Here is a 23,882-nt window from a genome sequence, read left to right as displayed (position 1 = left end):
CTATGAATGCATTTTCAAAGAAATATAGAATTCATTAGAAATACATGCATTTTTATAGCGCAGCAATGCTACATAACTTTGATAGATACCATTTAATTCATTCGCTGCTGCTTCATTATGTCACTATTTATCAAATTTTCGACAGGCCTTCCCAGCGATCTGGTACTGTATAAAAATAGCGATCCATGGCATCGATAAAGCGCTGCTTATAACGTTCTGGCGATATAACAGTTGGTAGTTTTCCAATGCCACCAAGTATACCAGTTTGTTTAACAAAGGACTCAACCTTTTTATCAAAAGTAAAAGTTCGTATATAGTCTGGAAAATTAATGGATGGAAAAGATGGAAGTTTTTATTTTGATTTGTATGTACGCGAACCTACCAATTATGCCCAATACCAGCACGTTACTTTTATGGTCCAAGCCTACAAGTAACGAATAATCCATTACTTGGTTTTTTTCCAAGAAAGTAGAGTCTCGATTGATAGCATCTTTAAGGACTGCCTTGCTATGTGATAAAATATATAATGGCTTAGACCAAGACACTGCAAATATATAACAAAAAATAGAATAGAAAGAATTGGGCACGTGAAATTTTAACATACTTTGCACTAAGTTTTCGTCCAACAGCACTATTTCACCCTGCTGATCGGTTGGATCTACTAAGCGGTTGCGTTCGGAACCCTTTAAGTCAAATTTGTTTTTGATATCACAGCCAAAAAAAAGGTTCTCCATAACCAGTAGTGATTTTTCCGCTATTGAACTAAAAAAATGGAAAGCAAGCAAATATTTGTAATCATATTTTATTTACATTTTCATAGAATAATCGAGGTCAATGGACTCGGACCTAAAACAAATTGCTTTGTGTTTTTACCACCCAAAATAACAAGTAACAAGATAGTAACAAGTAATAATAAGTCTAGGCTCGGGCGAAGCGAAATTAGAAAAAAATAATAGTTTTTGAATATTTAATTAAAAATATCCTGGCCAGGATTTTTTCAGCCAACCCACCACTCGCGAATTGTAAAGTTAAAACTGCCAAAACTGAATGATTTAATTAAAAAATTAAAAGAAGTAACTACTTACAAGGTAAGCGTCTGCGAACTTTTTCGCATATTTCTCTCACTGAGAGCAGATGTTGGATTACTCTCAGAAATTGGGTTACTGGCAAGTTACTGGACATCTTTTCAGTGGGGAATACGCAGACAAAGCTATTGATGCTGATAACACGGTGCTACTAAAAAAAATCCCGAAATTCACTCGAAACAAAACTTGGGGTAGGCTGTATGTAGGGTCGGGAACATTATGAAAATAGGTTTCTTATAGCTCCTGAACCTTCCCCTTTTTTATTTAAAAGAAAAAGTTATTTTCATGCTTGATGTACTTCTCTATTAACAGCTTGACTATTTTTCATCCGATTTTTAAACTTAAACATGTTTTGGAAAATGGATCCATTAAATGATCATCGGGTAATATTTGAAAATCCCCATTTTTCTTAATTTTTTCTACTTTGACCATCGCTAATTTTAAAAGTTTCTTTGAAAGTTCCAAAATATTTAGTATTTGTCTATAAGTACATTTATTTTCAAACAAATTGATACCTTATTCAATGACGTCGGATAAAAAACATCGAAGTGAGGCAGTTTAAAAAGATACACGGCTTGGAGTTTATGTGTGTATGCATCGGACTTTCGGATTTTTTGAGCAAATCCTCGTCAATATTTCCTCGTAGGACCGAAAGAATCAATTTTAGGGTGGAAAACGCCCTCTCCAACGAAACCTGGGTTGTAGGAACATCAAAACTAATTTGAGACATTTCAGATAATTCTTTGAATGGGTCATTATTTCAGAAGTTCAAAACACCAACATTATTTGAAAGCCGCTTTGTATTATCAAACGATTTGATGTTATCTATTAATGATCTATTTTTGCGCTTCGCTTTATCCTTCCCTATTTCTTTTAAAATTTGATCAATTTCTTCATCGGAACTGAATTGAAGAGATTGACAAGTATTCATTAGCTTGCGCACCATTCAATTTTGCTTTTAGATTAAAAACCTGTACGATGTTGTCATTGCAGTACCAGTTGCAGAATCAGTAAAGAGTATTTGATACCGTGGGTCCAGATATACAGCAGCCAAAATATAAGGGTTTCGCAGCAAAATTTCTCCATGTTTTTTTTTGCGTCTGTCAAATGAGATGGGTTACCTTTAATTTGATCTTGATATTAGTTGCGTTCGATAACAAAATTAGCCAACACCAGCCAACAATCANTGCGTCTGTCAAATGAGATGGGTTACCTTTAATTTGATCTTGATATTAGTTGCGTTCGATAACCAAATTAGCCAACACCAGCCAACAATCAAAATCACGAGAGTAAGCGAAAATTCTCTCCCAAAGAGATGACAAAGCAAAAAAGTAAACGAACAGGAAATTAGCCATTACTTGCAAAAACCGGAAGAAGAAGACACACCAGCTGACTTTGTTTATGTTTTATTTGTAAACAAACTGAAATTCATGTTGCCTCCATGGAAGAAAAAAGGAAAGTGAACGTTCAATGTTCGCCAGGAATATTTCTAGAAGTAAAAACTAGTTGGCGCTATCATAAAATCTCATAGCAGGCAGCCAAAAAGCATATAAATAACAAACCTCGACAAATCCAATTTTGTTTGTTTACAAAAATTGCAACCATATGTTTTGTGATCATATGTTTTCGTGTTGGATAATTTTTGCTGACTAAAATTTTGCCAGTACAAAATGAACGCTTCTCTTGCATCAAAATGAACGCTAGCTCTCTCAATTTTTGTGTGTTGGATAATTTTTTGTCGTTATCGAACGCCATCCAGTAAAAATTTGGAAAAACTATTACAAATTTTTGACTTGTCGAACGCAACTATTGCCACATGGTAAACAAGCACGTTATATACTATATTTAACAAAAAGAAAAAAAGGTAGGTAAATTTATCTATTGAAAATTTATTGAAATGAAACCTTTATGAAAAGTGGTTCGGTTTTCGGTTCGGATCAAACATTTGAGTAAATTACCGGTTCGGTTAATGGTTCAGTTCATTAATATAAAAAAAAAAGCTTTCCGGTTCAAAACCGGTTCACGTCCCTGATATAAACTTATAGTAGGTATCTTAAAAGTTTACTAAAATAAACATAAAGCTTAAAAAACGCATATTTTCGGTTTACAAAACGCTTGAAAAAAACGTAATATAATCGAAACGGCCTGTTTTATAAGCTTATGAATATAAATTTATAATCAGCCTTATCATGAGTTTCATTTTCCGCGAACCGGTTCACTTTTCACTTTTGGTTACCATGGTTTACTATGGGCGGTTGACAAATTTTCGGAAAATTTTATAAGTTTATAAGTTCAACACAGCGCAATGCTGTTAGCACGGCTTGAACTCGAGTCCAAACTGTTCTAACAAAGAAATCACGCCACTTTCTTCGCAACTATTGTATTGCAGCTTCTCTAAATTATAAAGCATTTGACTAACTTAAAAAAAATACAACTATATTAGTAAGAGAATGGGTATTTCATGCCCAGCCGTGTTAAGAACGTTGTTGGCCACGTACAACGTCGAAGAAACGTTGTTGGCCATGTACAAGGCCTTTGTTGTCGTCGGGGACTAGTAGGACGCAGTGGATGAAGCTACATACTTGCCAAAACAACGGATGCCTTCTGATGTCGCCGCAACATCACGTGCACGATGAGCCTCAACTGCTCCCCGTTAAGGAGTATAACACAACGCTCTGCAAGCAATTCTTAGTAGGGTCCCACCGACGTGGGCACCCGAACAAACACTTGCTTGCGGAGGAGCCCTCGTCACGGCACGTAAAGAGGCACCCATACGAACTGACAGACGAAGTTCCGAGGTTGCCGACAGGCCATAAACGGCATTCGCAGGGAGTCAGTGGCGACCAACACCGACTCTCGACCTCTGAATGCTGTTTTTGCAGCAGGCTAAACTCGTACCGACTAGCCGATCTGGGCGGCGACAAGAATACATGGGAACGAAAAGTGAAAAGTGAACCAGTTCGGGGAAAATTAAACTCATGATTAGGCTGATTAAAGACTTATTAAACTACAAGACCTAATTTTTGCATAATTTTTGTACATGTTTTATTATGGTGAGACAGTTTTGCCAATCTGCTGTGTGAAATTAAATATTTTTTGACAGCAGTAAATTTTTGATAACCGCAATTTATTTGGAATAAAATATTACAAATTGATGTGAAATGAATATTTTAAGAAAACATCTACCATCGTTGATTGCAATTCATCTATTTAAGTTTTTATTTAACGAAAAATTACAGTGTAATTATTACACACATCAACAATCTTTGCGATTGTCAAAATTTTCTATCCATTTGTCAAAAATTTCACTAGCCTCATGAGCTACTGAAATTTTATTCACCTCATTGTTGTCAAAAATTTACTCGACGCAAACTTTGTTGCCGATTCACACACGATCCTAATATGATTTCCGTGTACGTGTGGTGAATAAAAATAACGTTCATTTACTTTCATAACTCAAAAAACTAAAACCTCTGGAAAAATGACTTTAAAGTTTTGATTTAACATACATCCATAGTAAAATTTAATACGCATGTTTTTCTAGTTAGCTACTGGTAATTCGTACTGTTATGAAATCTTTACACAACCTCGAAGAAAAGGTAGCGGTCATTTCAACGTTGGGTGTGGTTAAAAATTCTTAAATAATTGGAAAACGACCCTACAAGAATTGTGTGATGGAAACTAACACATTCTCATTTATCTTACTTCGCAAGGTATTTTCATTTTAAGTTTGCATTGCCAATGAAAAAATGCACAACTTTAACAAAGAAAAAAATAATAAATAAACGTTTTTTTAATTATTTTGCTTTGTGTTAAAGCCTGTAATTTTACAAAACATCAAACTATCAACGAAGAAAATTGATTGATAATCAAAGTTGTAAATGGCCAAATAAAAATGCGTAATAATTTCTTTTTTATGACTATGAACTATTAATAATTTCATAGAAAGAAATTGTTACGCATTTTCATTTTACCATTAACAACTTTGTTTACCAATCAATTTTCTTCGTTGACAGCTTACTGTTTTTGTAAAAGAACAGGCTTAAACACAAATAAAAAAAAATTACAAAAACTCTTTAATTTTTGAATTTTTTTCCTGTTAAAACTTGCATTTTTGTTTCATTAAAAATGCAAACTTAAAATGAAAATATGTTGCGAAAATTACCTCATTTGACGACCCAAAATTAAGTTTACGTGTTTCGGCTTTTGTAACCGATTTCAAAAAAGGACTCGTTCTAAATTCGAAATCCAGCCCATTCTCGAAGAAAATTTTTATGAAAGAAAGCTTAGGTTCACTTACATTTGTTTCTCATTTTCTACATTTGCATTTAATTTTTGTAAAGTGATCTATAAATAAACGCATCAAACACTCATAAAATATTTTTTGTTTTAAAAGCTTTAAATACGCTTTTTGCTATGAACATATTTATTCCACGCTTGCAGAAAAATGAACTCGTTGCAAGTTAATTTTAAAAACTCCATTAAAAATCCGTGTTAGATCAGATTTCAACTATTAAAAGCAGTGTATATTCAATTAACAAATAAGAAGAGGTCACAAAAGCAAACCAATTTGATTTGTTTACTTTACGCGTTTGCCTTAAAAATACTTGGAAGTATGTACGAGTATAATCGATACTTTTTTGCAATATCGATTCTACTTAGGAGTATTCTAAATGAGTACTAGTATCGATACTTTTCTAAAAAGTTCTATCACTACTTGAAGCTTCAGAATCAAATGATATTTCAACAAAGTCTGAGCCCTGCTTATAACTTACTCTTTCTTTTTGACAGTAACTTTGAAAACCCCGAAAATTTTAGCTAATAAGGTTGGTTCATTTTGTTGCTGACATTTGGTAATGTACTCAAAGTAATTTGGTGCGAAGTTTTCAAATATATTGATATCAGTTTTAGTCATCTCCTTCAAAACAAAGCGATCATCTACAATAAAAGAACATATATGATACATACATATGTATGTTCATACATACATGTATAGAATTTTAGATGCAAAATATATGTAATCATACCCCATGTTTTGCAAAATCTCGAGCCAGATTTACCGCCTCTCGCCTCCCATTGAACACTGCTGCAAAGTGAACGAGCTAGATAATTCCGACATTTCTCAATTTCCGATTGCATCAAAGCCTTTTCATCGAGTCTTCCACCGCTATTAGATTTATTTGCGTCTGCTGGCACATATCCACAGGCGTCACTGGGCTTGCGCACCAATTCCATTTCAGGCCCACTGCGACTTTGAGATACTTTCAACTCCTCTCGTTTTTTGCTCTGCTCAATCTCTTTGTACAGCGATTTCTCAACTTTAGGCGGCTTTAACGTCTTGGCTCGGATCAAATCAAATTCTTTTGCGAAATAAATTTTGCATGTAAACTGTTTACCATTGTCCTGGAATATTAACTCCAGATGCGAAGAGTTAGTTTTGGATTTGTTGCGCTCCTCATCTACGTTTGTATTGTTATTCGAAACTTCTTTTTTATCACTTTCATCGCCATCTTGTGAGCTGGCATTTAAAAAAAGAACTATTGGCTTAGACAGGTTCAACAAAATTGAATATTACCATACTTTTCTTGTGATTTCCTCTTTAAATTTGGGCTGGGATTGTTTTGACATGTAGCATCACTATTGTTCGCGTTGTCAAAACTAGGGGTGTGTACAGCCACACCGCTGGTGGTACTGCTTGAAGTAGCCACTAAGCGCTGGTAGTCATTTGATGTCAAACAGTATGCAATTAGTGAGCTTAAATCTTGATCGTGAACAAGTATCGGGAATGCGCCCAGGGGGAGAGTATAATGCTCCTGGGCTGAAAAAGGTGAATGTAGCAAATTTGTCGGTCCCGCGGAAGGTAAAAGCTGTGTAAGTATTTTTTTTATAGACTTTTTGTCTGTACTGCCGGCTGTCGTTAGCAACTGCTCATTTGATGATTTTTTATCCCCCATTATATGTGCATTGTTTATGGAATCTATTTCGGACTCTGCGGCAATATCATCTGAATGCGAAGACGTGTCATCACTTAGCGATGGCACGGCTAGCAAACGGGATATTTCTGAGCCTTTTGAAGCACCGTCTGAATACTCTGGGCGCAAATTTTCAGTGCAAATTGTTCCTGAATCTGTGTGCGACTGAGCAGGTTGTACTTGCTGCAACTGTTTTACCACGGCTTTTTGCGCTAAAACAATATCGTGAACCCGTGGACCCCACAAATCAATACTCTCAGCTAGTACACGTTTTGACATAAGTAAAGCATCACTCACGTCATGCACACTGGCATGGGGATCTGTAAGTAGAGTTTGAACAATTTCTATATGTTGTTTGAAAATAAATTGATCTTTGCTCAATGCTGTCTTAAGATTGATCACCATCGCTAAAGTTTCGTCCTCGGTAGCTAGGTCAGCGATACGCTCATGAATGCGTGTATAAACTTCATGACCTTTCATAGAAAAATGTTTTATCTCTTCGAGGTATTTGAAGCGGTCTAATACTTTTGAAGGTTGTAAATCTAATATTAGTGCAGGCAAGCCAATGTCCCATACTTCAATAGGCGTATACAGAAACTTGGCACCCACTCCTCGATAGGTGAAATAATGTACATAATCACGATGTAATGAATGCTGACACTGAATCACTTCACCACAGCTTGGAGATAGTCCGGGCGAACTGTTGGTAATAACTGGTTGTTTCTTGTAGGCATGACCATGGAAACGAAGCTCCAAATACTTGGCGAAGGAAAGGCATTTAGTGTTTTCAGAGAGTGGTACACTTGGCGTCATATCATTACAAATTGTACACCAGGCCGTAAAGTAAATGCGATTCGGATCAGTTTTTGTATTGTCCTCGCTAAGGAAGACCTGCACACATCCCATGGAATGAACATAACTATAAGCATGCAGTGAAATATGATTAAACCAAAATCCATAACCTTTTAATGAAGCTTCAGTGAAACTTACCGCCGTACATGACCCAACATTGGCAAATTGCAAAGCCTGCACATCGAATTCAAACGACAGCAATACCGCTGAAGGAATTGTCCAAGCATAATGTCGTGTTGGCCATAGAATTTCATATCCAACAGTGTTGGTGGTGCACAAAAGGAAGATGCTGATTTCGGGTTGAAATAAAAGCTGCAGAATAACACCGGCAGGCGTTGATGGTTTTCCAAATCCAGGGCGTCCTTATGCAAATGTTCCTCAACCACCTTTTGTGGAACTTGATTGAGCTTTTTAAACACTTATTATTTAAAAAAAAACTGATATTAAATCATTAACTTAAAATTATAAGCGCTTATTACTTTTCAGTTTTTTAGGATAGCGACCGCCGTATGCACGAAATTCCGCTAGTAGTGTTTGTATGTCGCGATTATCCCAAGCTGTAGTAATTTTAAGTTTCAAAAATGGATGTGGCGCTCCTAGCTGAGTATCATTAAAGGCATTTTTAAGCTGTTCCAAATTTTCATGGCGATCTAAATGCAGGCTACTATTTATATTCGACCACAATTTGGAATAATATAGCTCAGTTGGAAATAGCCGACGCAATGAACACTTACGTCCCTGTTCGGTTTCTAAATATGGTAACGGAAAACTGAGAAAAGGACTGACAGAAAGTAGAGTAGAGCTAAGTGCATTGCGAAAGCGGTTGTCGTAACGTGTCTCAACTGCCAATTCAACTGGTCGGTCACCTGACATTGTATTTGCAATATCTGCGGAGCGCAGTGGATCAGTAAAGTCAGCGACATTCTCTGATACAGAAATAATTTCTTTGCGTGTTGGCAGTACTTTTTCCTCCGCTTTTCGTTCTAATAATGCTTTAGTTCTTTCAGTTGTCGACCGTATTACTAGCTCATCATCAAATGTCAAATCATCAGGACTGGCCTCTTTCGAATTGAAGATAGGTGGCTTTGGAGTGAGAGGATCTGCAAACGCATCCAAGAGGAATGACATTTCCAAACGCCAATTATATCTAAATTTATAATAAAATTATAACTAAGGTTAAATTGGAAACCTTCGAAAACTCACCGGGCATAAACCAAAAACGATGCGACTTTCTTCACCTTGGCAAGTTCTTTATTTGTCCCTCCTCGTAGTAGGCAAGTGAAACCACGGGGATTGTTAAGTTTTTCGAAAAACATTAGTGTCTTATTACCACCACTACCATCACTAAAACTTCGTATGTAGAAAGCGTCACAAATTCCAAGCTGTGGCCGAGCAATATTTGACTCTATTGAAGTAACGATATCACATTGAAGTATACGCGATATGCGTTCCATCACTGAAAGTTTTAAATCCAATACCAATGTAATGCCTTGAGAACGAAGCATGTCTTGCGCCACGCCCGCAACATTTTTATGAACCAAAACCACATCTGGTTTGAAGCTCATGATGCGATCGCAGACTCGCCGTAAATACTCCTTTTCTTGTAATAACACAGTGGATATACTTACAAACTTTCCTTCTATTCTTTCATAGACAATCGGGCACTGCAGTAGAAGAATGCGCGGATGCTCAACGCGCGTGGCCATACCTTTGTGTGCGATATTCTTTGAAAAAACAACTCCACCTACAATCGTACACTCTTGTCGTTTACCACCCGGTATCTTTTTGATATTCACATAATTGCGTATGTCCATTAAGTCATTAGTACAATATTCTGGTTTGAAATGATTAGCTGCACGGCAGCATAAGGACATTAACACTTTGAACCAACGTAGATCTAGGTGAAACGTTCGTAGCATCTGAGTCAGTAGCTGTTCTTCATAATCACAATAGGACTCCAGCAGCTTAGTTGTAGTGGTTGTGGAACGCATTGAATATTCTAATTCCATATCTTGGACGGAATGAGGGCTTAAGGAAATATCCACAGACTTGGGTGGTTGCAGTTCACCGCTGTTATCAAGCCGCGGACAGATGGCTTCATGCATCGACGTTGGATCCTGAAATTGTTTGGTAATAATGCCTTGTCTGTAAACCAAAGCGAGAAAGAAGCCTTAAATAAAAAATTTACAATTTAGCAATTCTATTATTACTTATTCAGTTCAATGAACTTGTAATGAAGATTTTCGTCGAAATCGATTTGATCAGAATCGGGTACTATAGGTTGCAGAAAGCCAGCAGCTAGCAATGCGTTTAAAATTGCAGCCGCTTGAACCTTACTCGAAGACTTGTTATGCGTAATCAAGTATTCAATGAGATTGGCCCCACAGCTCTGTGTGGGAAGTTGACGTCGCATATCCTCGTGCAGTGTTATTAGTGAATTTGACTGCTGCAGGATGTTCTTTCGATCATCAACTGACAAGCTGTTGACCAAATGTGTAGCAAACCGCTCTTCTTGATAGCCAACAGATACTTTACGAGTCAAGTTTGTAGTTACGGGCAATGCTTCTGTTTTAAAACTTTCGTTTCTCTCCTCCAGTTTTTGTGTAAGATCTTGTTGCAACGCCTGCAGATCGGCGTGTAAGTCAACCGCTATGTTTGGGGACTTTAAGTAACTAAGAACAATTTTGGAGCAGTAGTTACAAACTTTCAATTCACCTGCAAGAAGTGATTTAAATTAGTTTTTTACCCTGCGATCTGAACTTCACCAACGTACCTGCGCACATAATTATTTTTCCAGGCACAACTTGGTTGCAACATTTAGAACAGAAGATCTGACCACAAAGGCGGCAGTGATGCTTGCGTCGAAAGGTGGAGAACTTATGCGCACAATCGTAACATTCTTTGGCCTTAGAGTCGGGCATCCAAAATCGATGTAGCTCAGTATCTTTATAATTCCGTAAGTCCTGCCATTAAATAGAAATAATTATGACCGCTTTTTATTTTATAGAATACCTACGCTATTTTTAGTGGCCATCAAACTGCTGATGCGTTTTAAAACATTGACCATTGTACGCCCTTCACTTGGTAGGTCTAAAATATGTTCGCCAACCTCACTTTTTGATTCCTCGGCGGTACTGCCGCTTGTGTTTGTACTGGAATTTCCAGAAGCGTTTATTTTTTGAGTAAAGTTGAAGGCGTTTGTCGGCTGCACCCTTGTTGTAACATTCACATTAGAACTGGAATTTATTCGGGTGTCGGCATCAGTTTTATGTTCATCATAAAATACAGATTTTGAGGTTTGTAATGATGCGGAGCTACAACCGGCTGTGGTAGCTACTTCATTTACAGTATTATAGCTTTGATTATATACATTTTGTATTTTGTTAACAAAACGGTCGAGTAACGATTCGGGTTCGCCATCTTCGAAATCTCTAGCGAATTCAGTTAGCTTTGTAGGTGAATGCAGGTGTTGATTCATTTTGAAGATAAAATGGACTTCAAAGTGTTTTTTTACTTTTAATTCGTATTTAAATATGTCTTAGACAGTGGAAACGTTTAACTGTTCACTCAAGGATGATTCCGGCGCCAATGAACTTAGAGCCAAATCACTCCATTTTTGCTCCTACAACAGTTAAAAAATATTGAAATTTTAATATTTTTTTTAAGAATTAATATAATTTTACCTGTTCACTAAGAGTTAAGTGAGAGTCGCCGCCATCCGCTTCTGGATCAGGCAGCTTATCAGCAGGAACAAGTATCTGATCAAAGGGCAAAATCTCCTCACGCCACTTATTATCGACAATATCCAATAATCGACCTTGGGGCAATGGCTAAGGTAAATAATTGCGTTAATTTTTAAAGATAGTACATATAAGAGGCCTTGAGAGCGAGAGTAGCCTAACTGACACTTAAAAAAATTGAGGTACAACGGAAACTGCATTACTAAAATCAAAGCGCTAATAGCCCGGGTTACGCCATTTTAGTTTTCTTTGACCATAATAGGTAGTATCGCGTAGGGAATACGCCCTTTTAGTTTTCTTTTACAATAATAGGTATTAGGTATCACATTGGTGAAATTTTCAGTAAAAATAAACATATTTATTATACTTCCTTCTTCTTTCCCATCTTACTAAAAAAAAAAGGTTAATAGGCCACTCCGGCTCTCCTGGCTTCATATGTGGCCTTTTAAAGGTTTTTATGTACAATATATATGTTTTTAGAAATAGCATTTTTAAAATGCACTGAGGTAATATTATAACACTGTGCTATACAAATTCCCAGGGATTCCCTTTTTAAGAAGGTGGGCGCAGGAAACTCGTACGTATTGTTATGTGGGAGTAAGGGATGTGTGCTGCCTGACCGCCGTTGGCTGTGTGCGCTGCTGTGGAAGGTGCCGCCCTGTGGTGGTAGTGAGCGGCGTCGCAGTTGAGCAGACCTAAACATGCCCTAAAGTGGCACCAGCCTCAGTTGGACTGGGGTTTGCCGTGGAGGCAGCTCTCTTTGAGCAGCAGGGGGCCACAAACGATGTGGTCCAAAGCCGATGAGTCGGTAGGCCTGAGCAGACTCCACCCGTTGCAAGCATTGCATTGAGTTTGCATGCAATCGTCTCTGGCATACGCAGCAGGTGGGGGGCAATGATACAACCCTATTTTTAATGTTTCTCTGGAGTTCCTTTGCATCTAAAATCGCATATTTAATGTTAGATATTCAGCCTTTTCCCGTACTCCGGGATTTGCAGGTTGTACAGGAACAGATATTTTCGTCTTTAATATACCTTATGTGAACGTGGCGTACCTGAACGACTTTGGACAAAATCCTGCAAAACCTGCAAATCATAGACGTTCTGGGACGCTCTAATTGATTGGCGTGAGCAAAGCACAAAGTAATTGATACATGTACATACACATACCTGACTGTCCATCGCTTTTAACTATGATTGGGATTTGTTGTTCCCCTTAACTAAATTAGTTAATAGCACGGATGAATGAAATTAGAAGACTGGTGTCATATTTATAAAAAAATTTTTTTTTTTTTGTGATTTGAGTGTGATGGCAGAGCGGTTAGCTCGCAAACGCCAGGCTATTCCACTAGTTGGTGAATACTTGTGTTCACCAGTCCTTGTTAGTTGAGCAGCTTATTCCAGGTGCAGCTTTTGTTGAGCGATGTAAATTTCAATCGGTGTCGTAAATGAAACCCGTGTTGTCAACTCAGATGTGATTTAAACGATTCGTCACTTGTTTTGTAATTTCATGTCTGGCGCTAGAGCTGAGAAAAACAACGATTCAAAATCGATTTTTATACTTCATTATCGTTTCTAAATAACATGATTTGATCAAAGATCGTAAATTTATAAGAAGGGACAACTCGTTACTTTGTGCCGCTACGATTTTGACCTTATCTGAAACATTTGCAACTGGAATTCGTCGCCGTTTTGCCTCTGTCCGCGGCAGATTTTTTATTTTTGCCTCGAATACGGAAAACACTATCAAAACAAGATAAAGCGGCAAATGTGAATTTCGGTGATTATTTTGCACAAGTGTTCTTTGTCTAACTGCCATCCCTAAATTGGCGCGTCAAGCGAGAAGCAACTGAAGCAAAAAATATAGTTTTTAATGCAATTATTGATATACAATTCTGATTTATCCGCCGCTAGTATGTTAATTTAGTGACCAAAGTATTCTCTGCTAAGCGTTCTTTGCAGCAAGTTGCATGAGGACGGGCCTTTTAGGTATGACACTTCTGCGTAACGCCAAGCGTCAGAAAACGCAACGCATATCGCTTTTGTTTAGGTATGGCAGTAATATACAAAAACATTTGCCAACACTGCCTTATGATCCCGCTTTAGTTACTGTCAAAAAATTTTCGTTGTTGTTTCGTTTCTAGCATTTCTTTCATATGGAATTCTTGGGCTCAATCTTATTGGATTTGAAGTTTACGCCAACTTTTTTTAAAGAATAATTACCATCCCAGTTCCAGGCGGTAAGTGGCATATAACTTTAATAGGCGTAGTTTTTATGCTATCATAAAATACAAATTGCGTAACGTCATATATTTAGCATTGCTTTTCATTATTCATGCATTTGTATATCGATTTTCGAGTCTAGAAATTTTACGTCTGATGTAATGCAAATGATTTAGTAAATGCCGCAAAGTCTAGTTTTTATTATTATTGTGTTTTTGTGATCCCCAGAGCTCAAATATTGGCATCGTATTGCCACAGTTATTTACAATATTACGCACATTGTGAAACATATAAAACAATGTTATCTCGCGTCTCGTCAACGCGTTCTGTGGCGCAAATGGTAAAACAAGTAGCTGGAAGATGCACAGTTCTCAACGTTGGCGTAGGAATAAATGCACGAAATATTGGGAGCAGTCTATGGAGCAATAAAAACAAACATGCCCAACCGACTTCGTTTCTACGGCGCTCTAAAATAATGGCCGTACCCCACATTATCCAGCAACAAGAGCACAAATTTAACGAGGGAAAACAGTATCATGGTTTTGAATGCATACGTGTGGAATCTGTACCGGAATTCGGCATAATGTCATACACCTTTCGACACGTTGGAAGCGGCACCGAGCTGTGGTATTTAGATCGAAAGGATTCAAATAATGTATTTTCTATCAACTTTCGCACAACGCCTTTTGATTCCACTGGATTACCACATATTCTTGAGCATAGTGTCTTATGTGGTTCGCAAAAATATCCAGTCCGCGATCCGTTTTTCAAAATGCTTAACCGATCTGTGGCCACATTTATGAATGCCATGACCGGCCCGGACTATACAATGTACCCATTTTCTACTATGAATGAGACAGACTTTAGGAATTTACAAAAAATTTATTTGGACGCAGTTTTCAGGTGAGATTTTCTGTATCTGGTGCTTAAAATCTTTGATAAAGTGCTTCCTTTAATTTTGTAGACCAAATTTGGAATACTTGGATTTTCTGCAAGAGGGTTGGCGTTTGGAGCACTCAAACATTAATGATAAGTCTTCAGAGTACGTTTTAAAGGGAGTCGTTTATAATGAAATGAAAGGCGCTTTCTCTGAAAATGGCTCAGTGTTCTCCCAAAACCTGCTTAACAATTTGCTACCGGATCACACTTACGGATTTGTATCCGGCGGCAATCCACTCGAAATTCCAAAGCTAACACACAAGAATCTGGTAGATTTTCACTCCAAATACTATCATCCAAGTAATGCTCGTATATATACTTATGGCAATTTCGACTTACGAAGGACACTCGATTATGTTAATAATGAATATATGAGCAAGTATAATGCTATTGATAATTCTTATAGCCGAATACCAAACCAGCCACGCTGGGATAAACCACGTAATGTTCATATCTCTAGCCGTTTTGATAACATGGGAGCACCCTTCGAGAAACAAAATCAAATTGGTATTGCTCTTCTAATGTCAGATGTAACAGATACACAAGAAACATTCGTGCTGCATGTTCTATCGGAATTGCTGGTGCGTGGACCAAATTCATCATTTTACAGGAGCCTTATCGAGCCTAACTTCTCTGGTGGATATAATCAGGCAACGGGCTATGACCCACAAATAAAAGACACTTTTTTTTGTGTGGGATTGCAAGATTTGCGCGTAGAGGACTTCGCACGTGTACAAGAACTTTATGACAAAACCATTAAGCAAGTTATGTCGGAAGGATTTGAGCTTAGTCACGTAGAAAGTGTACTACACAACATCGAGTTATTACTTAAACACCAGAGCCCACAATTTGGTATGGGTTTGCTATTTAACTCTACTCCATTGTGGAATCACGATGGCGATGTGGTGTCCAGTTTGCGGGTGTCTAATATGATTGCTAATTTCCGTCACAACCTTGCAAAGGATCCAAAGTATTTGCAACATAAGGTTGAACAGTATTTTGCAACGAATTCACATCGTCTCACTTTAACTATGTCTCCCGACGACCATTATGAAGACAACTTCAAAACAGCAGAACTAGATTTATTAAAGCAGAAAATAATGGCTCTTGATGATAAAAAACGTGTAGAAGTCTATGAAAATGGTATAAAATTGGACCAAGCTCAAAAAGGCCATCCAAATTTGGAAATCCTCCCTTGTCTAGATTTGTCTGATGTGCAGAAAATGCCGAAAATGCCCTCAATCGAAGTTCTGCGCATTTGCAGCGTGCCAACGCAAGTGTGTCATGTTCATACAAACGACATTTCGTACTTAAAATTACATTTTAATGGTGCCAACTTAAATCACGATGAAGTTATGTTGGTGCCCCTTTTCTGTGATGTCATTAACGATATGGGTACCAACAATTACAATTTCAGAGAATTCGACAAGTTGGTCTTATCCAAGACAGCTGGGATTGATTTTAAATTACATTTCGCTGAGAATATATACGATAGTAAATCATACCTATTAGGTGTTTATATGACTACACATGCGCTGGATAAAAACGCAGCCGAGATGTTCGAACTGAGTACTGAATTACTAACTAAGTTTAAGTTAGAGGACACCGATCGGTTGAGCATGTTAATTGATAATTACATTTCCAATATTTCTGTGGGTATTGCGAGTTCGGGACACTTGTATGCCATGCAGAGCTGCGCGGGCTTCGTAGAATAGTTCTTTCACAGGTTCGGTATCGGCTAAGGCCACGAGTTATCTGGGTGTTTATGGCGTTATGCTGTGCATTTTACGGAATCCATGCTGATGCTTCGCTGGGGTCAGGTGGTTCTTAAAGTACGGGAGTTGCAAGGCCTCTAGTGTCTTCGCTACCGGGGAAAGGAGGGTTATCGGACGATAAGACTTTCCTTTGTTGGCTGGTTTCCCCGGTTTGAGCAGTGGGACTACTCTCCCTATCTTCCAGATGTCTGGAATGACGAGAGTGGCCATTGACAGATTGAGGACCTCCGTTAGGTACGCTACTCCCGCAGGACTCAAATTTTTCAGCACTCAATCTGGGAATCATTTTGGGATTTTAGAAATTTTCGGGATTCTCGGGACATCGATAAAATAATCGATATTTTTATCGGTATTTGTATCGATTTCGTTATCGATTTTGTTATCAATATTTATCGATTTTGTTATCGATATTTTTTATCGATTTGGTATTGATATTTTTATCGATATTTTTCGATTTTGTTATCGATATTTATCGATTTTGTTACCGTTATTTATCGATTTTATTATCGATATTTATCGATTTTATTAGGGATATTTATCGATTTTGTTATGGATATTTTTATCAATTTTGTTATGGATATTTTTATCGATTTTGTTATGAATATTTTTTTCGAGTTTCTAATAGATTTTGCTACCAATATTATTAACGTTATTGCTATCGAAATGTTTATCGAATTTTTATCGATTTTGTTATCGATATTTTATTGGATGATACTATCGATTTTGTTATCGATAGAGTATAAAGATAAGAATTAAGATAATGGAAAACATAATGAAATAAATGTAATTAAAACGAACAGGGGTAGGTAGGGATCTAGATAGCAAAAAGACAAAAAATGCAGCCTTAAGCAAAAGCAGATGCACGTATGTATGTACATATGTACATATGTATGTATATTGGTTATGACTACGGTGACCATATTAACCAAAAAATAAAGGACATTTTTTTCAAAATGATTTGGGGATACAAATCGTATGATAAAAGTACCTTACCCATATCATAATTTAAATCAAATATTTACCAGTTAATTATATTATTTAATTGTACAAGTTTCCCTGCTGTAGCGAAAAGTTAAGCCACATCTTTTCAAAAACTTCGCCATCCTTTGCTACCAAAACGCGTTTATCATAATTCATACTGCACGACGAAGCCAGCACACAGTGGTTCAAAATTGAAATTTAATGTTCATAATTCACCGGAGTCTTTATTTTGCAACCAACTTTTTACTAAAAACAAAAAAAAAATATTTATTTTGGTGAACTTTTTTTTATAACATTTCAAAATTTAATTTTTATTTTTTTTTGTTTTGGGAGAACCATACAATTGTTATCAACTAGTTTTTGGTATGTAATATTTATTAACTGAAACAGGAGTTACATTTTCTTCAAAATTGTTACTTTTTCTGCATTTTGTACAAAAAAATGTTATATAATCCAATAAGAATTCAAAAATCAGGCTCAACTACCCTGCAAACCAAAGTTCCCGAAATCTTAAGGAAATCGTTAGGAGTATCGCATTTCTGTAGCGATTTTTTTTACGAATTTTTAAAGAAAGTTATATGAAGTGGTTGACACGAACACGTAAAGAAATTTCTGTACGAAAAATAAAGAAAATTCTGGAAAAACTCTGAAAGATATTCTTCACATAGCAGCATTATTTTCGTTGCTTCACAGATTTTCTTCCGAAATTTCGTAAAAGAATGGAAGTGTGCGTAATTTATTTCATTTTAGAAAATTCGGCAAAAAATCGAATTAAATCTTAACGAATACTTTAAAATTTCTTTACAATGCATAATACTCTGAAAAAATGGTTTGCAGGGTAGCCTCTGGCAAATATTGTAAGCTTTCATAAAAAAATAACAAGTAATCAAATTAAGTGAAAAATGAAGGCTCCAGTGAATTACGAACTTGCCGGTTTTGAACCACTGTGCAGCAGGGGGTTTATCTTCTTTCACTCAGCGTGCAACACGGCCCTGGGCACAACTTTCCATGTGCTTTATAGATTGTACAAAGATTACCCATTAAATAGAAACCCTTAAGTGGAGTACGAAACAAACTGGCGAAGGTTTTTATTATATTTTATAAGGGACATTTTTATTTTTCATATTCTGTGTTTAAAAATTTACCTCTGAAAAATGCAGAGCTGATTTAAAGGACAGTTTAAGAAATAAAGGACAAAAGGCGTCCTTTATTTTGAAAAAAAATTATAAAGGACAGGGGGTTAAAATAAACGACTGTCCTTTAAAATAAAGGCCGGATGGTCACCGTAGTTATGACACAATATAGATAGGTATGTAACGTAAGTTTCACTCCTCCAGTGTGGCCCAGGCCCACTTTCTTTTTTTTTTATATTTAAAGTGTAAATTTGTATATGTGCACAGTGGTCTTGAAGCAACCACAGGTATGACTAAAATGCCAACCAAAACGGCTTACATAACTGTCTTTGTACATACTCATAGATAAAAATTTCGTTGAAAATAAAATTCCATCTGCTCCTATGCTTAAAATATTATCAAATGTTGATCTTGAACTTTCGAAATCCAGTTATATAATCGCGAAGGTTTATGATAATATAATTATAACACTTTCATACATTATAAGCATAAAATATTTTAATTTAGTTATTCCAGAGATAATATTACATAATTGCATATCTATATATTAATACGCTAACATAAATTTTGTCTCCGTTCGTTTGGCGATTCTACCGAACCGATTTCAAAACCAAGAGCACCGTTGGAAAGCCATTTTTCCGTATATGAGCAGAGTTTTTGTGGTTTCACAATTGGTTGAAAATTACGGCCAAAGTCGTTGTTTAAACATTTTCGAATTGTGTATAGATGTTGCTGCAACATGTTCAATTTGACATGTTTCGCCTGTTGTTTCACTGCACATTTGAAATTAAGCTTTGAAATAAAGATAAATATGAAGATGAAGAAATAAATGAGAACGATGAAGTCAAAAAAAGGGCAAAAGTGAAGAAAACACGAAAATGGAGACAATGACAGATGCATAAGAATTAGGGTAACTAAAAGGGTAAGAACATTTCTTGAATTTATGAAGTAAACTTCTTTAGCGGCAGTTGGTTGGTTGGGAGTAAATTGTCAAATTCAAGGGGAATAATGCACATGGAAATGGTTCTCAGCGATTTAGCGCTCTGAGAATAAAAACAAAAACAAAGATGCCTAGAGGTACAGGAAAAAACGAAGATCAAAGCAAATGTAAACACTTTAAGGTAAAGGTGAAGAGGAATATGCAAAAATAAAGATAAATATGAAGAAAAGGATGAGGATGAAGATCGATATTGTTATCGATATAATCCCGATATTTTTATCGATATAATAATCGACATTGATATCGATAAAATAATCGATGTTGTTATCGACACTGTTATTGATTAAATAACAGCTATTGTAATCGATATAATAATCAATATAATAATCTATATTGTTATCGATACAATAATGGATATTGTTATCGGTATAATAATCGATTAAATAATTGATATTTATTGTTGTCGATATGTACAATAATCGATACTGATGATTGTTATATTTATCGATGAATTAATCGATTTTGCAATCGTTGTATTTTTCTATATGTTTATGGATATCGTTATCGGTATTTTTATCGGCACAGTTATCAACAGGGTTATCCATTATATCGGAACATGGAATGTGATCACATTAAATGTCATCACATCACATTATATCACATGATATGAAGAGACATCACATGACGTGACGTGACATGATATATCATCGTATGATATGACATGGCATTACATGACGGGCATCACATGATATGACATCATATGGTATGACATCATATGACATGACATCAGAGGATATGACAACACATTACATGACATCCTATCTTCTTCTTCTCCTTTTTTGGCGCTGTAACCGCCTAAGCGATTTTGGCCGAGTTCAGCAAAGCACGCCAGTCGTTTCTCCTCTGTGCCAACTGACGCCAATTGGAAACGCCAAGTGAAGCCAAGTCCTTCTCCACCTGATCTTTCCATCGCAGTGGGGGCCTCCCTCTTCCTCTGCTACCACCAGCGGGTTCCGAGTTGAATACTTTCAGAGCTGGAGCGTCGGTGTCCGTTCGAAAAGTTTAGATAGTTTTCGAAAAATGTGGAGATGTCAAAAGTAAAAATTTATAAAGGTATCACAAGTTTTTACATTTTTGAGTTATCGAAATTTATCGAGCCACCGTATTTCACAGTTATCGAAATTGGTCGAGTTATCGAATTTTAGTGTTCTTGAAATTCATCGAACTATCGATATGTATCAAATCATCGAAATTTATCTATAAACTTGAATATATCGGGTCAATTCCAAGTCCTGCCGAAGTCCTCCAAAGACCTTCTCAGATAAAAAAAAAATTATTTACGTTTTAGCAGAAGATTTTCCGGTTAGTTAATTTGTACCGTATAAGTATCGCTACGTGTTAAGTTAGAAAACCTCTACAAGGCTTCTAAAACTAGAAAAACTGTCGAATTTCGACAGTAACTGGAACTCTAGTTTTAATAATTCTTACTGCATAAATTTTATAAAGTCACAAAGTCAATATAAAATATTATTTTATATAAATTCATATGTGCTTTGATGAAAATTCAACTACAGTTTTTTTTAAATTGATTATATATTTAGGGTCGTCAATCGAATTAACTTTATAATTGCGCCAAAATCTTACAAATACGCGATGAATGGATTCTCCAGCTTGCTCCGACCACTTTCCAAAGCCGTCGTTGCCTAAAAAATGCAGACAATGTTCCAAATGATTTAGAACCACGTGAATTTTTAATGTTTCCGACATTTCTGTGCTTCGGAAGGCTTTAGCGAGTTTACCCACATGTTTTTTTTAGTTCTGACCCAACTGATCGTGTTGAGAAACAGTCATTTACGACTTGGTCCATTTCTTTGAAAGTTGTAATAAATGGGAGCAAACGAATAGATCCAACATCGGCATAAATGTCGGGATCATTAAGCGCATCGGCATTCTTTAGTAGTTTCCGGCAAGCATTACCTTCAAAATTATCTCCATGATAGTTTTTAACTACCAAACCTAGTTTTTGTGCCCACAAAAGAGCCTTTTCCCGTGGAAGAAGAGGAACTAGTCCCTTAAAAAATAGGGGGTTAACAAAACCTTGCAAGATGTGAAGCTCGGGTATTACAGTGGATGGTTTACTGTGCTGTGACACTCTTTCGCGTCTTTTTTGTTTTTACCCATTGAAACAAATTTTTCATAATCAATTTTCAAATCGCCATAAGTTTTTAATTTTAAGCATTCCCCACTAATTTTTAGAGACTCATCTTGGTTACAGTAGTTCAATTCTTCTCGATCTTTTTTTAATTTATTCATGTCTTGAAGAGTGATGAAGCAGTATGGATGTTAACGATTAAAATGAGTTTGAAATCAGCAAGGAACTTAAATGACAATTTATTAATGTTAATTAGTTAGAATAAAGGCTTGATGTTTTCATATGACTCCTTCATATTTGGCACTACACATAAAAGTATAAGTTGATGAACGCTTGTTGGTTTACTTTTTTTTCCAATACTTCCTTGTTCAGAATACCGACTTCTCTTTTTCTGATCGCAAGAAACTGCTTCGGCATCATCAATTGGTATTATACTCATGCTTATTTTAAAAAACTCCTGTCCACCATCTGCCATTATTTTTACTTCAACACAATCTGACTGAAGACCTCTTTCCTTGATCCCAATGTACTTAATTTCAGTCCATTTGAAAGACAGCAACCAACATTATTTGCGGACTCCATTTTTTTCACCAACGAATTGCTGAGAACCTGTTCTTGTTGTTTTTTTGGTAATTTTTTAATCAGTTCCAGAGCATTTTCACGACCAGCTGCAACTTTGCATTGATGCCTGGTACCTCTGCCTATTTTTTGAAGACACTTCTCAGAAATTTTTATAAAGCTTGACCCGGAGGTTGATTCTCTATTAAATATTTTATTTTTAAGATTTAGGTTTATCGACAAAGCAGTCAACCCATTGGTGGAGTTTATTTCACTCGATAAATTTAAGGTATGTGCTCTTCCTCGTATAACTTTTGGATGGCTGGTTGCCCGAGCAGTGAGGCAGATATAACAAGAGCATGAACTTGTTCTTGTTTCTTTTGTCGAATCTTCATAGTTAGGCATTTTGGAAGAGGTCGCGTTGCATTTGGTATGTCCTTATCTCGGTCACAGTGAACCCTACGACATGTACAACAAATGCCTAATGGGAACTTCGAATTGGTCAAACTAAAATTTTCACTAACGTATTTTTTAATACGACACTCCAATTTTCCGGTTATATTAAATTCTGAAGGTTTTGACGATCGGAATCTTTCTCCCACAAGGCGCGCACACTTTAAATCTGTTCTCTTCGTGATTACACTTATGTTGCGGATGACTTATAGAAGACATGATGTGCAATAAAATAGCTTACACCACAAATATTATCATCGAGAAAAATACTATTTGTTTTTTTTTTTTTACACTAACATAAAGGGTGAACACACCAAAACTGCGACACTTAGAAATTACTACCAGAAACAAACTAGCAGGCTTTGAAATTATTATTTTTTGTATTATATAACCTGGAAGTTTAGATGTTATTAAAATCTTAAAACATTAGTTATTATTTGCTCCATATGCAAGTGATCGGTATTTTCATCGCCATCATGTTCTGCATGACTGCATCATCGACTTTACGCGATGCGCACAACTACTTTTTTTGCACTCTTCAATATTTTTCACTGTTTCACCTGTTTTCTGCAAGATTTCTTTGACAATTGACCAATATTCCCCAATTGGTTGGATTGCAGTCGTGAGGTACAAAATTGATGTTATTTGCATTATACCACGGCAATGTGTCCTTGGCATAGAGGCAGGTTCCCACGTCCGCCTAGAATAGTGGCCTACTCCTTATCTGTTGATAAATGACAGAAGACGCCTTTTGTGGCACTCATCCCGATAAACTTGATCATTCATTGTCCCGGATGGGAAAAAAGGGCTGCTCTTAAGGCCACAGGATCAAATAGCTTGCCAAACCATGTGGTTTTTTGGAAATTTGGACTTCATTTTCAGCTTACAACTTTCAGGGGCATCTTGACGACTTGCGCCAGTATAAAAATCTTGACCTGCAAGATATTTTGAATTTTTATAGCAGTAGGTTTCATTGTCCATAACAATGCAGTTGTATTTTTAAATTTAGAATTCATACAACTTCCGAATGCGGGATTTCGCTGTAACATTCTACTTTGCGCCTCGGTCTGGAGCTGTTTC

At 36.5% G+C, this 23,882-nt stretch overlaps 3 protein-coding genes across 4 annotated transcripts in view; 1 reads left to right on the top strand and 2 right to left on the bottom strand.

The window, feature by feature from the left end:
• Nucleotides 1–30: 30 nt before the first annotated feature.
• Nucleotides 31–11,406, bottom strand: fab1 (1-phosphatidylinositol 3-phosphate 5-kinase fab1). The gene is made up of 12 exons (XM_017627422.1): nt 10,926–11,406; nt 10,683–10,872; nt 10,120–10,624; nt 9,113–10,054; nt 8,389–9,056; nt 8,048–8,327; nt 6,666–7,976; nt 6,113–6,603; nt 5,861–6,023; nt 605–762; nt 383–544; nt 31–318 (listed from the first exon to the last, which is right to left on the bottom strand). The coding sequence occupies exons 1-12, from the start codon at nt 11,385–11,387 to the stop codon at nt 131–133; spliced, it is 5,520 nt and encodes a 1,839-aa protein (XP_017482911.1). The 5' UTR covers nt 11,388–11,406; the 3' UTR covers nt 31–130.
• Nucleotides 11,407–11,424: 18 nt separating this feature from the next.
• Nucleotides 11,425–13,406, bottom strand: LOC108371816 (anaphase-promoting complex subunit 13). Of its 2 annotated transcripts, none has more exons than XM_017627423.1 (4): nt 13,281–13,406; nt 12,813–13,174; nt 11,593–11,739; nt 11,425–11,531 (listed from the first exon to the last, which is right to left on the bottom strand). In XM_017627423.1, the coding sequence occupies exons 2-4, from the start codon at nt 12,828–12,830 to the stop codon at nt 11,448–11,450; spliced, it is 249 nt and encodes an 82-aa protein (XP_017482912.1). In that variant the 5' UTR covers nt 12,831–13,174; nt 13,281–13,406; the 3' UTR covers nt 11,425–11,447. The 2 variants fall into 2 exon arrangements, with proteins under 2 accessions (XP_017482912.1, XP_017482913.1); XM_017627424.1 differs by having other exon boundaries at nt 12,819–13,174; nt 13,281–13,392.
• A 345-nt stretch (nt 13,407–13,751) lies between these two features.
• LOC108371814 (presequence protease, mitochondrial) overlaps nt 13,752–23,882 on the top strand; it is an 11,550-nt gene continuing 1,419 nt past the window's right edge. The window contains exons 1-3 of the mRNA XM_017627421.1: nt 13,752–13,888; nt 14,100–14,774; nt 14,836–16,515. Coding sequence (XP_017482910.1) covers nt 14,170–14,774; nt 14,836–16,515 — 2,285 coding nt within the window. The 5' untranslated portion in view covers nt 13,752–13,888; nt 14,100–14,169. The remainder of the gene's footprint in view (nt 13,889–14,099; nt 14,775–14,835; nt 16,516–23,882) is intronic.

This window comes from Rhagoletis zephyria, unplaced genomic scaffold (assembly GCF_001687245.7).
Source record: "Rhagoletis zephyria isolate East Lansing unplaced genomic scaffold, Rhagoletis_zephyria_1.1 Rzeph_scaffold_05231, whole genome shotgun sequence".
NCBI lineage: Eukaryota > Metazoa > Arthropoda > Insecta > Diptera > Tephritidae > Rhagoletis > Rhagoletis zephyria.
The sequence above is the reverse complement of the archived record's forward strand: the minus strand, read 5'-3'. Positions and strand labels throughout refer to the sequence as shown.